This window comes from Fundulus heteroclitus, chromosome 24, assembly GCF_011125445.2.
Source record: "Fundulus heteroclitus isolate FHET01 chromosome 24, MU-UCD_Fhet_4.1, whole genome shotgun sequence".
NCBI lineage: Eukaryota > Metazoa > Chordata > Actinopteri > Cyprinodontiformes > Fundulidae > Fundulus > Fundulus heteroclitus.
In genome coordinates, this window is record NC_046384.1 from 12,161,615 (window position 1) to 12,175,704 (window position 14,090).

Sequence of the window (14,090 nt, forward strand, 5' to 3'; positions counted from 1 at the left end):
TAATGGTGCACTGGTTGAGGGAAATTGTGTATAACAGCCTTCCTGTTGCCATTGTGTGACTCCTTACTTAATTTGGAAATTAAGTAATTTCCCTCTGGGATTATTAAAGTGTGTCTGATTCTGATTCCAGGTGAATACAGCGAGAAGATGTGGTCGTCGCTGGACAAGTCGGATATTAAAGGTATTACGTTTTTCCCGTCCTTTTTAAGCCATATTCAGTGTTCACATGCTCACAAGTCGCTGGTAGCAGGGGGTAATGTGTGAGGGATGCCATTATTGTAAATTAAAATGTGTCTAATCTGTGTGTCGGCTCAGTGGAGAGGGATCTGGACCTGAGCGTCCTCAACCACCGTCCTCCACCTCTGCTGCCCTCTCCCAGCCACTTGGCCTCCTTAGGCGCTCCAGGAGCCCTCCCCGTCAAGAGCAGCCTCGGAGACGCTCACTCCCCCACCCAGCCTCACAGCCTGCCCCACCCGGCCGGCCCCAACCACCCGAGACCCCCTCTGCGTCCGCAGGCCCAGAGCCTGCTGGGTCACGGCGGGCTGCTGTCGCCGCAGCTCTCCCCTCAGCTCGTCCGGCAGCAGCTCGCCATGGCGCACCTCATCAACCAGCAGCTGGCCGTCAGCCGCCTGCTCGCCCACCAGCACCCGCAGGGGGTCAACCAGCAGTTCCTCAACCACCCCCCCATCTCGCGGAGCTGCAAGGTTCCCGGGGCGGCCGCGGACCCCGGCCTGAGCTGCCCGGGCGCCGAAGTCTCCGCGGACATCTATCAGCAGGTCAGGAACGAGCTGAAGAGGGCGAGCGTTTCTCAGGCCGTGTTCGCCCGCGTGGCTTTCAACCGCACACAGGTAGGTGGGAGAGTCACGTTTCGGATTTAAAGGCGTCTAAAAGCAGAGGGACGTTTCAAAAGGAGGCTTTGTGTCCCGCAGGGGTTGCTGTCGGAGATCCTCCGTAAGGAGGAGGATCCTCGCTCGGCCTCGCAGTCTCTGCTCGTCAACCTGAAGGCGATGCAGAACTTCCTCAACCTGCCAGAGGCCGAGCGAGACCGCATCTACCAGGAGGAGCGAGAGAGGAGCACCAGCACCAACCACAACCACGGCGCCACCCACATCTCTGGCAGCGGCGGCGGCAGCAGCACGCTCAGACACACACAGGTACACACAACCTGCACACATCTACTAGTGTTGCACCGATACCGATACCAGTATCGGACTGTGCCCCGATTCAGCACTAAAATGTTGGTATCGGTGAGTACCAACAAATAGGGCACCGTACCATTTTGATGTTTGTATGTCACTTGAACGCAGCCTTCTCTCTCCCGGTTAGTATTATACATGTTATATAAGTTCATGAAAGTTGCACTATTTTGGCATTTGAGAGCCAAAACTCAGGGTTTAAAAGAGATTATTCAATTATTAATGTAATTTTACTGTCTTACTGTTGCACTACTATTATACATGTTATAATTTCACCAATGTTGCACTATTCTGGCCTTTGAGAGCCAAACGTTTATTCAACTATTGTCACCCATTCCAGGTAGGCAATAAAAAGTTCTACTACCCTAAGTAGTATGCAGTTCTTCATATATATATACACACATCAATTTCAAACAGATGGTATCGGGGCCAAAAAATGGCATCGGTGCAACACTAACATCTACTGCTGTGAGGGATCACTGTATGAGCGGCGGCTAAGCTAAAGAGCTGAAGCTTCTTACATCATCAACCTCTTTGTATATAATGCTACAGTAGTTCCCATTTCATCAAGTTACAGCAAACTTCAATGTGCTTTATCGAGATTTTGTTATAAACTAATGGTTTAAAGGAGAGAAAATTATTTTTTCAATATTTGATTTTTTTTACATCTGGCATGAATTTATATTCAGCTTCCTTTACTCTGACACCCCTTAATGAAATAAAGTAAAAGCAGAAGTCACCTTGCCCCCGACCCCCAGCATAGTGCTGGCAGCATCATGCTGGGGGATGAACAGAGATAATGTAAAGGTCAAGTTGGACTTGGAAATGGTGTCAAACCCCAAAAAAGGTGGTCCATCTGAAATTCAAACAGTGGGATTAGCCAATTATTTAGGCGCAAACTGCTCTTTGCGTTTATTTGTTTTATACATGTTTTCCCAGCAATGTGTCTAGGTCACTGGGTTCAAGTGATACAAACCATCTGAAGTGCTAAAAAAAAAGGTTATATCCACAACTTTTAACCCATTCTACGTATCTGGCAGCCATGCTGTTTGTTTTGAAGACGGGTTGCATTTTCTAAGGGGGGAATTTCACATTTGTAAGCATGGAGGGTAATGGAGGGTAGTTATTCATGATGGCAAACCAAACCATGTTAGAGCAGGCATGTCCAAAGTTCCTTTCTATTGATTTTGGGTGGCCCCCAGACTACATTTCAAAAAGGATTTGATCCACCAGCACATGGCTGATGCAGAAAGAAACTTTTTAAAACTAATTAGGGCAGAAATTACAGAAAAGTTCAAATTTGAACATATGAATTTATTAGAATTGGCCAAATACAGCAAGTGTTTTCAAAGAACTGACCAAAATCCTGTCCTTATATTGCTAGACCAAAAAGAGTTCAGTTTATTATTATTATTATTATTATTATTATTATTATTATTATTATTATTATTAGAGTCAAATTCAATTATTAAAAATTATTTGCAATCTGAATGACCATCTTTTAACACGATAAATAAGCAAAACCCCTTTTTACCCGTGGATCTACAATGATTTACACATTCATTTCCAAAAGAAAACCAGATTGATTTGTTGCTTTATAATTAACTTATTTTTAGAGCAAGTAAAAAAAATTAACATCGTTTTTGGCCCTCGGGTTCCTTTGACTTGACAATTTCGGCCCATGTGCCGAAAAGTTTGGACACCCCTGTGTTAGAGGCTGTGAAGACTTCAGAGAGGGACGGAGGTTCAGCTTGTAGCAGCAGCGGCTGTAAAGATGCAGCCAGAGCAAAACGAATCAACACTGTAAACATATTTACAATGGCCTAGTCAAAGTCCAAGCATGAATCCTATGAAGAAACTATGCCGAGACTTACAGACGATTTCCGTCCAGCCAAACTGAAACTGAGCTGTTTTGCAGGGAAAACCCAAAAAAAATCTGTAGTAAAAAAACTAAATAAAAAATGTTCTAGGTAAGCGAAGCTGGTAGAGAAACGGCCCAGAAGACTAGCAAATGTGGCTGCAACCAAAAAGCTAACTCTTTTCTTGTCTGAACTCCGTTTTCCTTTCTGCCCCAAGACAAAATGCAGCATCTCCAGCCCAGAGCTGCAGCTGAAGCTGGACTCGCTGGTGAACATCACGCCAGGGATCTACGAGGAGATCCAGCAGGAGATGAAGCGGGCCAAGGTCTCCCAGGCGCTCTTTGCCAAGGTGGCCGCCAACAAGAGCCAGGTCAGTCGCAACGGCGCACTCCTGCAGCCCCTTCACGTTATCGTGACAAACCTAAAAAAACGCGCACAAATACCAGGCCGTCTTTCAGCTGTGCGAGGCGACTGAAGCTCAAGTCTAAACCTGCATCCACAGACGATCCAGATAAAACCCACGAGCAGAAACTATTCAAAGCTTAAACGTGTTTACTCGCAGTAAACTCCGGTTATACGATCCAGTGCACAGGCGCACGGACACACTGGCTGACTTGATCGTGTTTGAATGAGCTGATGAGGTGTGTGTGGGCGTGCGGGGTATCTGATTACCCGCTGTGGCATACCATCATGACTGCATCCTCTGATAAACAATGCGGGGCGATGGAGATCAAAGCGCCGCCTCGCACTGGAGGGGGAGGCACGTGGAGACGGAGACAAACATCAGGAGAGTTGGGAGTGAAAATAACAAATCTCTGCTGATCCAACGCGCGCCCTGCTGGAACAGACACGTTTTTACAGCTGCAGAGAGAATCTCAGCGACGGGGACGAGAAGAGCCTCTGAACAACGTGTCTGAGAAGGTGAAGGAAGAGGCAAGGCGGAGGGGATCGTATTGGTAGCGTTCATTTCTAGGATGAAAGCAGCTGGAGGCAAACTTCTGGGTCAGGTCGTCACAGATTCTCACCACCAGACACGCTTCTCCGTCTGTTCCAGGCTTTACTTTGGGAACGTCGTTTATGGCAAGCCGTATTAACATAAATTCGGTTTAGTCTTACTATCTGTAATTACATTCCAGCAGGGGCGCCTCCAGGGGGTGGCCAGGGGTGGCCATGCCCACTGGCCAGTGTCTATTGTAGTAGCGTCAGTTTAGCATTTCATCCTATCATGCACAGCCAGCAAGACAGAGGCTCTTCCTTGGCTTCTATCTCACTTATTTGTATCTGCCAGTATCTACTTCCCTTAGTAACTGTTTTGTTTTCCAATAAATTAATAAATGTACACCTTATTCCTAATGTAATTACGCAATAAAAATGTATTGTTGTTCAACTCAAAATGTTAACTGTGCTATTATTGGGCTATGCACATAAAAAAAATTTAAATTTCAGAAAACCATTAAAAACCATATTAGTAGGCGTTTACTTAAGTCTTTCTGATTCTGCCTGTTTTCTACATGCAGATTTACTACAACAGTAGAATAAAATCCTGAAATTACAGCTTTTAGTTTCAGTGCCACCCCAAGTTTAAGTGACTCCATCTGGCCACCCCTATGAAATATTTCTGGAGGCGCCACTGCATTCCAGATATCTTGAAATGCATTTTGACTAGACGAAATGTTATACGGCAAGCCTGATCACAAAAACTGATGTCATTTCGACTAGTCGGAATGTAATCAGAGATATCTCGAATAGGTATTTTTACTAGTCAAAATACAATCAGAGATATCTTAAATTGCTTAAACGTCTAGTCATAAAACAATTTGAGATATCTCGAATGTAAGGGCGGTAAAACCGAATTTATGTTAAAACGGCTTGCCATACTACGTTTGTTGTTGTCTCCAAAGGGGCCTGACGAGCACCCATGAGCTCATACCACGTGCCCGTATTCACAAAGATCCCTAAGACTAAATGTAGCTCTTAGTGACGTCATGTCGGGAAAAATCTTAGGATTTCCTGAATTTGAAGATTGTTCTGAGGATTTTACGTCGTTAAGATAAAAGTTTTTCACAAAGCATCTTGGACAAAATGTTAAAAGTGAGGAGGACTTTTAGCGAGCCTAATGGTGTCTAAAGCAGGAAGATGGTGGAAACGGAGAGAGCTGATTGGCTGATCCACCACCTGAACAATAGAGGAAATGAGGACATAAACTTCTTTAGCAATCATACAATTTATTAATATGTAGATAAGAAGCTTTATCATTGCCATATGGGGAAATTAAGTTGCCGACAGGTTAAATAAATGTCCTTTTATTCAGGATAAACAATAGATCAAATGTTGGACATTTACATAGAATTTATATAAAGGAGGCGAGAAAGTATTTTTTGTGTTGCATGATAACGTCAGTAGCCAAAAAGAGTCTAGAAGTTCACTTATGATGCCATTTCATCGCCTTTGATTGCTGCTGCAATCTCGTTTTCGCAGAGAAAAACATCTGCGCTTCAAAATCCGTCTATTTGCACCGTGATACAGGGACCAATTCACTTTTGACACTCGTCTATTCTCCTCCCACAGCTGACCAGACAGACGCGCTGTTGTTTGGGGTTTACTTTCCATATTTTTTTTGTCAATTTCATGTCGGTCATTTTGCCAAATCCTACCGCTTTACACGAGCAAGAAATTCCAGTAAAATGCTGACAGGCGAGTGAGCATTAATATCAAATAGATAAAGTCGTAAAATGACATAACAAGCAAATCAAAATAATTAGGATGTAAAATAAGACGCTCAAACATTTAGAAGTTGTTACAATAAATTAGTTTTGATAAATTTCATCCATCTTAATCCAGTCTAATTGGTTAATTTCTGACCTTTGATCCCTAGGAGCACATTTGTGTTGTTTATTTCTTATTTTTCTTGTGCGATCAACCAATCACAGCTCTTAGAAGACAGCATCTGTCTTCTAAGGACATTGAACACATTGGAGGACATTGAACACGATGTTCACCCTCAGAGCAGACTGTAAGATGCTAAAAGAAGTCTCTGTACAGACATGCATTTGTACATAAACAGCAGGCATTTGCTGTAGGCAGATGGTGACATTTTAGAGTCTTCAATCAGAAATAGACCGCATAAGTTTACCTTTGAGAGGTGGAAACATTTGCGCTGTAGGAAAAACAAGAGTTCTCCTTATTCAGGGGCCACAACCGCAAGTCATTACAAATTGCACAGTTTTTACCCCAGATGCTCTTCCCGACGCAACCAGGATTCAAACCCAGGTCCCCGGTATCAAAGACGCAGAGGGACAACAGAGGGACTCCCTCTTGCAATTCATAAATAATAAAATTTTAGACCTGCCTGTTTAGGCGCCCAAAAAAGTGTCAGATTTAGCAAAACCTAATAAACCCTTTTAAAGGAATGACTCTCATGCCAAGTCTGATGGTTTGGGGACGCTTTGCTGCAGCAGGCATTCACACATTTATCACTGGAGCTCGAAGATAATGTGAGGCTTTCTGTCAAAGTAGGAGAACTGGACCTAAAACGTGGCAATGACTCAAAACAGCAGATTTGTTGTTGAGTATAAAGAAACGTGAGGTTCTGGATGCTGTGTTTCATTGATAGTGTGGGATAGTGTGACCTGATACAGGCTGCACATGCGAGAACCCCCTCACATATCTCAGAGGCAGGATTGCCGGTCTCACTTAGTGTTCATTTTGTTTATATGCTAAAACTAAATGGCCTATCAGTGATACAAAACTCCTACAAGCTGACGGCTAAAAGTGAAGCCGAAACAAGTGGCAGAGCTGAAAGGACGAGGGGAGTCCTTCATCCAGAGCAAACCTGATGCTCGATATAATTTGGACAAGTGAATGTGTTTTAAAAGGGAAGGCCTAATTAGATAGTAAAAGGAGCATTGATTAGGTAATAAAAGCTTTAGATTTCAACAAAATGCGTTTCAGCATTAGACTAATAATCCCAGGCAGCATAACAACAGCGGTACTTTCATGGTTTGGAGCCATTTCATTGCACCCAGATAGACAGAGGTTAACTTTTTTGTGTCTTGTTGCATGAGTTTCAGCAAAAATTCAGCTCAAAAAGGCTGAAATATTTCCTTTTTTTTTTATTATTATTATTATTATTATTATTAATAATACAACCTAAAGCACTATGAATTTGTTTATATTCATGGCTGAGAGCTAAAAATGAGGCCAGCTAATGGCTTTTGAATTGGAATATCTTTTTGGCATGAAGCGTTTTAGTACTGGCGGACTGAAATGAGCTGCAAACAATTCAAGCGGCTTCTTTCTGCATCGGCGCCTCAGATCTGAAGATGGAGACATTTCAGGTGATTCACATCCATCGTGTTTGCAGATCCGCTATCACTCACGTAGCCTCGGAAAAAGATGTTCCCTGGCGTATCAGATATCGGACCTACTTGTTATCGGACCCGTTGCCAGTTGGACGTCATTGCTTACTAAACTGCAGCTGATTGGACCTCCAAGGAGATGGTTTAATGGCTGTTCTAGGTGGGACAGTGCTTGTCCTCATTTAACCCAGATTTTTTTTATGTAATGTATGTTTATGTAATAACATTTATTGACCACACAAATTTGTGACACAAAAAAATCCCCAAACATTAACTCGTTTTTCTTTTGCCTTTCATTTTTAGTGGAACATCTTTTATCCATCATTTCATTTTGGGAAATTAACTTTAATTGTGCTATTTAAATCTGTTTTTAAGATTAATTTCATCCTTTTCTTGTCCGTGTTGTAGGAACATTTGTCTTGCTCCACAGCACTTTCGTCCAACTAGCACAAACATGTCATAAACACATCTATCATTCACTTTTGTTTTACTTTTCTTCTCTTTATCTACCTCAGGAGCTGTTTGAAATCAAATTCTGATTAATTCTCTTGGAGGAAAAATTATATCGGCGGTTCAGAGGAGCTCAATCTTTTACAGACAACTGCTGCTCTCGATTCTGCCAAACATGAAATTAGTCTTTAAAGTTACGGAAATCTCCTAAGCGATCAAAAACATTTTTGTTTTTTTGTCTCGTTTCGCAATCTGCCAACAGAACTCGACATACCTTAACGAAGAGGTCAGCGAAGATTTGCAAAGATGTTGCATAACGGCATCAAATGTTAAACAAAAGTATCTGAAAACCTTTTATTAAAGAGTGTAAAAGCCCCTAATCCCAGGAAAGGAGCTGCTATTTCACATATACTTTACAGAAGAACTGAGCAAGTGGAAATTGTATTTATTTCTATTTATTCATGTACTTTGAAATCTTTAGCTGTCGTGAACGGGCTTATTTTCTGTGGTTGCATCACCAAAAAAAGGTCAAAATCACAGCTAGAGGTGCTTTGTAAAGAGTTATGATAAAATGTTGGGCACCGTGTGTATAAATCCCAACCAGGGTCACATTTCGCGGTGGGGACTGTGGTGTCCAAACATTTGGTGCCATAGGCTGAGATCGGCAAGTTGAAATTACTCAGGGGCCATGATGTTGTTCTATTAAAATCACTATTTCTGTTTTAATTCTTTTAACTTGCTCCACAATAACTTAAACATGTAAAAAAAAATATCTTGGGTATGAAAAAGGGTCTAATGAGAAGATTTGCAGTTTTCTAACTTTGTGGAATCAATTTGTAATTCATAATTTCATCCTAAATAAAGTGCAAAAGGTGTCTACCTGCATCCTCTCCTTTTGTTGGAGGGGTAACTTGGTGCCGTTCTTGATCTGCGACTGGGGGCCACAGAAAATGATCCCGTGGGGCACAGATGGCCCCCGGGCCGCCCTTTGGGCACCCCTGGCCTCTGTGGTTCAGGCATCTGTGGATCCCTCCCATCGGCTCCTGTGGAAGGTGTTATGGGCCGGTCCTGCTAGCAGGAGACCCTGGGAAGGACCTAGAACTTGTTGTGGGGACTAAATGTCTATTATGGCCTGGAACCTCATGTGATCCCCAGACCCAGCTGGGGAGAGCGATGTCTGGGTCGGTCCAGACCTTGTAGCTATGTTGCCAAGACTTAGGGTGTGTGAAAAACAGACTGACTGAGGGGAAAATTTGGATAAATGATCTTTTTGTCACTGATTGAAGGTCAGCAAGTCAGTTTCACAAACAGGCTGTGCTCATCTCTAAGTGAGATTTAAATGTTTATCTGACAATATTTCCTCGATAGGTTATTAGATGTTTGAAAGATGTGAAGACCGAGATGAGCTATTGTTAAAAGAACCGCTGGCTCAGAAGGAGCGAGGTGTGGCTTTGCACTGCGGGAACTTTCTGAGCTTCCAGTAGATATCGCAAATTCTCCTCTTTCGTGTTTGCTCCAGGGTTGGTTATGCGAGCTGCTCAGGTGGAAAGAGAGCCCAAGCCCGGAGAACCGCACTCTGTGGGAGAACCTGTGCACCATCAGACGGTTCCTGGCCTTACCCCAGGTCGACAGAGACCAGGTCTATGAAGAAGAGTCCAGGCAGCAGCACAGTGACAGACTCCACACTGTCCTGCACATCCCCGACCAGCAGGTAAACGGGACCGAATCTGCGTCGTTGTTTTTTTTTTTGCACCACCCGGAGCGTTTCCTGCTAAAAATCCACCACTTCTGTGCAGAAAAACGCGTCTGTCGGATCCCGCCACCTGCTCCTCTCGGCCGCCCTGCTTTCTGTCATGTTTGTGTCCCATAACTCATTGAAAATAGAAGTGGTAAATGACCAGCCCACACATTTCCTGCTAAACACTCCTCCATCCCACCCGCTCCCCGAAAACCAAAATGTTCCCCAGTCTGGCCCTAACCTCAATATTATTCAGAACACAGCCTGTAATTATTGAAGCTGAGAAAAAAAGGAATTGCCATTATCTTTATTTAGGTCCTTTAATTTTGATGGACCACAGATTTATGGTGTCGGATTCCTGTGTTTGGGTGTGCTGGCCACCCCGCCCTGTTAATAGGCTCTAGTCGTCTGCTTGTTTGTGTGATGGATTTGGGAGTTTAGCGTGCCTGTCGGAGGGTGCTGGAGGCTGGTCAATCACGCTTCCTCTTGCTTTTATTCCGTTTGACTCTGCAGAGGCAGACAAGTCGAGTTGCTTGCTTATCGTTTGGGGTTTTTAAGCTTGGATGGAGGGAAAAATCTTAACCTGCTGGTCAGAAATGTAGAGTTTGCATCGAGAAAGTCTGAGCAGATTTTGTAAAAGTCTGCATACATGCAATATCAGCGCTTTCCTCGTTTTTACAAGTTACAACCACAAACTTTGATCTGCCATTGGGTTTTTTTTTTTATCTGATAGAGCACATAATACAATCAGTTAATGGAGTCTACCTCTGAGGCCTTTACGGGAAACCTGTAAACATGTTCAGATTAAATTACAGAGGTTTGGGGGGGAACATTAGAGAACAAGCACGTCTTGTAGAACAAGTAACACGTCAGACGGGTCAGGGAGGAAGCTGCAGATGTTTTCAGCAGTTTCCCAAGCTTTCAACATCCCTGAGCTCCGTCCAAGCCACCAACAGGCTTCCAGATGTATAGATGTACATGCAGATGTCCAAAGCTTATAGAGGCATGACCCCAAAACACCTGCAGCTGGAATTGCAGCTGAAGGAGATTCTGCAAAGAATTGATGCACAATTTTTGTCTATAAAAGTTTTGAAAACCATTCGTTCTTAACCTCAGTGATGTGCGACTTTGTGTTGGTTTAGCATATAAGGATCCCACTGAAGTTTATGGGCTTCAAGTAGTATGTATACCTTAAAAAAGTAAAGCACCATGTTGCATCTGGGTTGCAAATGTAACTTAAACTTTTAAGCTAGAGTCTGTAATTTTTCCGGAAGTTTCCCCAAGTCCCTTTTTGAATAACTCTGCGTGCACAAGACCGTCTTACCTCGCTTCTCAGGGGGATCGCGTGGAAAAAAAATATCTCAAATCCACTCTGGCCTTATTTCTTTCTACTGAGAGCTTCCATTTCTTATCTTAAACTTGTTTGCGTATTGCGACTGTCAGCCATGTTTAAAGTATTCAGTGCAGAGTTCTCGCTAGCGCATTTCAGTGCAATGGGCCGTTAGGCTGAAAGATGTCAAAGTTATGCTGAAAATAGATCGTTTTTAATGAGGGTGATGGTCGGTACGAAACGGATGTTTCAGAGCAAAATAGAAAAGTCAGTAAAGCTCTTGAACACGTGCATCAGCGCAGCTATAAACCTCCCGAACAACACAAGCTAACTGTTATTAGCTTGATGAACACCCACCTTTAAGCTGAAGAGCAGAACGACACACCAGAGCATGCACCAGCCTACCGACACAAATAAACAATGAACGGCTAACTGCTAAGCTAGCCCTTAAGCTAACCGCTAAGCTAACCGGATGCATAAACACTAGAAGCGTTTAGAAGCCAGCAAGCGGAAACTAACAAGGAACGAGCACACACACTGGCGTTATGTGAGTACATCAGAATGATTGGCATGTAGGACAACCGATAGATAAGGTGATACCCCAAGAACCCCCCCCCCCCCCCCCCCAAAGGGGGGTGAGAGCAGAACCAAAACTCTGACCAATCCCTGCCGTTCGGTCCAAAGTTTTCAGGTCTGCTGCTCTCACAAAGATTGTTTTTTACCTCATTTTTGGGAATGTATTGACCACTTTCAGGACGGAGGGACGATGTTACCCAGTATAACCAGTTTCTGACCAGGATTACCCACCATAGTTTTAACGCTCCATTTTCTGTAACTTGTCTCTCCTTCAGATTTTCCACCGACAGCCTCTTCCTCCGTTAACGGCGCCATCCCCAGTTCACGAGGAGCCTCAGCCCGTCACCCTGCTGCCAGCTCTCCAGGGCCCAGAGGAAGCGCCGCAGCGAGGCCTGAGTCCCGGCCTCGGAGGCGGAGGGGCAAAGAAGTCCAGATCTCGGACAAAGATCTCCCTGGAGGCCTTGGGGATCCTGCAGAGCTTCATTGGAGACGTGGGACTCTACCCAGACCAGGAGGCCATTCACACTCTGTCAGCCCAGCTAGACCTTCCCAAACACACCATTGTGAAGTTCTTCCAGAACCAGCGCTACAACGTCAAACATCATAGTCAGGCCAGAGAACCCGTCTCCGGGGAGGACGACCGGGAGAGCTCAAGCCCCAGCGAAGCCCCAGGGAGGGAGGAGGGGGCTCTCTCCCCTTCTGAGGAGTCGAGCGAAGATGGCAGAGGTTCAGTGGAGATGTTCAGAACAGAAGCAGAGGCTGCAATGGAGGTGGAGAAGGAAGAGGGGGACGATGGAAAGACCTCCGGACAGGCGACTTCCTCTCTGTCTCCCTACAGCAGCGTGGACAGCCCCCACTCTGCTGAGCAGCAGAGATAACGGCAGGGTACCATCAAACTGTGAGGACCACACACAAAGCCTGTGAAGAACCGATCCGCGTCATCCCGATCGCCCGTACCAGAGCTGATGATCAGAGCTCGTTAATATCTGAACAGCCGGACAAGTATTTATGTGAAGACTGACTGAGCGGTGGTCTGAGTGTCGGATGAGTTGCCTTTTGGGTTGGATGTGGCCCGCATAGGATTTTCTCACTTTTTTATTTTTTAAGTTCATCCCAAGCTCTATGGTTCTACGTTGACAGAAATAATAATCAAAAATGTTAATTAATTTAACAGAGAGCGATTATTCATCTTGTTTGATTCTATAGATGAATTAAAAAAAAAATTGTATCCAAACATGAACCACCGTCTTGTTTTCGGCTAATTTTGACTTGCAAAAGTTGCATTAAACTGCTGCTAAACCAACCAGCGCAAAGCCCCTTTACCTTCTGGGATTTTCCCCATTTCCAACAACTCAGTCTCTGTCGCCACCCATTTTTAAAGCAGTAATACACAAGTTGAAATGAAATCATGTCAAATAATTTCTACTGCTTACTCAGGTTACGTCTGACGAGTACATTTGAATAAATACAAGATGGATAACAATGCTGTTTGATTTAGCCTGAAACAAGGATAAATGTTTAGGTGAGCAGTGAAATGACTCTAGAACCTCTCCAAGCTTGAGCTGATCATCTTCTTTTTTGTTTCTAAATATAAATTTAGTCATAATCATGTTTGTTTGTATATGTGCGTCTCAATGACATTGAATATCCTCAAAGTTAATTTATTTCAGTAACTTAATTAGAAAAATGAAACTCCTTATATATTCATCTCACTCTGTGTTTATTCCACTTACTTTTTGAATATGGTTTAAAAATAAAAACGAGTGAAACCCCAGAATCTGACCACTGCATAAAACCAGTAAAGGATTTTAGTACAGAAATATGGGCACGCTGAACAGTAAGTCCGCTCAGTTCATGGTGGCGGCTCCTTTTTCAAGATTTGCAGCATCAGTGTGGCGTGAAGGAGATCAGCCTGTGGATCTGCTGAGGTGTTAATGGAGCCCAGGTTGGTTTAATAGCGGCCTTCAGTGCGTCTAAATTATTGGTTCTGGTGGCTCTCATCTTGATACTCCATAGATTCTCCATAGGATTCAGGTACGACCATAGATATTGGTACTTTGGCAATGTGGAACAGTACCAAATCCTTGACTTATGGTTTTCTCTCAACCTTTGCGCATAAAGGGAAGAATGAAGTGCTCCAAAATTTCCTCTGAATGCACCAGTTATTCCTCTTTCTTGCGCACCTTTTTTTTTCTACCAAACTTTTTCCTTCCACTCAACTTTCCATTAATATGGTTGGATATAGCATTCAGTTGAAGAATCATTGCCCGTGTTCACAAATATTCTCAGAGTCCTCTCAGAGAGCTTCTATCTTAACCTAAAAATTATTAAGATTAAAGATTATTAAGAGCGATTCAGATGCTGCTGAGAGCGACTCTGCATAAGCAAACGGCAGAAATGCTTATCTCAGTGAGGAGGTGTGGTTGACCCCGTTGCTAGGAGTGTGATTGGCTGATAGTAAAATAAAAAAAATGTACACACAAATGCACTCCCAGTGATCAAAGGAGAGAAGTTGGTGTCTCATGATGATAAAAACTAGCTAAATTTGTTGACCGTCACACATCAAAATGATTTGAATCACCT

At 43.6% G+C, this 14,090-nt stretch overlaps 1 protein-coding gene across 3 annotated transcripts in view; it reads left to right on the forward strand.

Moving 5' to 3' along the window:
- The window catches only part of LOC105921455 (DNA-binding protein SATB2), a 31,792-nt gene extending 18,982 nt beyond the window's left edge, over positions 1 to 12,810 (forward strand). For all 3 annotated transcript variants that reach the window (XM_012857176.3, XM_012857177.3, XM_012857175.3), the window contains exons 7-12: positions 131 to 181; positions 316 to 848; positions 930 to 1,154; positions 3,273 to 3,425; positions 9,383 to 9,574; positions 11,783 to 12,810. In XM_012857176.3, the coding sequence (XP_012712630.2) occupies positions 131 to 181; positions 316 to 848; positions 930 to 1,154; positions 3,273 to 3,425; positions 9,383 to 9,574; positions 11,783 to 12,385 (1,757 nt within the window). In that variant the 3' untranslated portion in view covers positions 12,386 to 12,810. The remainder of the gene's footprint in view (positions 1 to 130; positions 182 to 315; positions 849 to 929; positions 1,155 to 3,272; positions 3,426 to 9,382; positions 9,575 to 11,782) is intronic.
- The last annotated feature ends 1,280 nt before the right edge of the window (positions 12,811 to 14,090 follow it).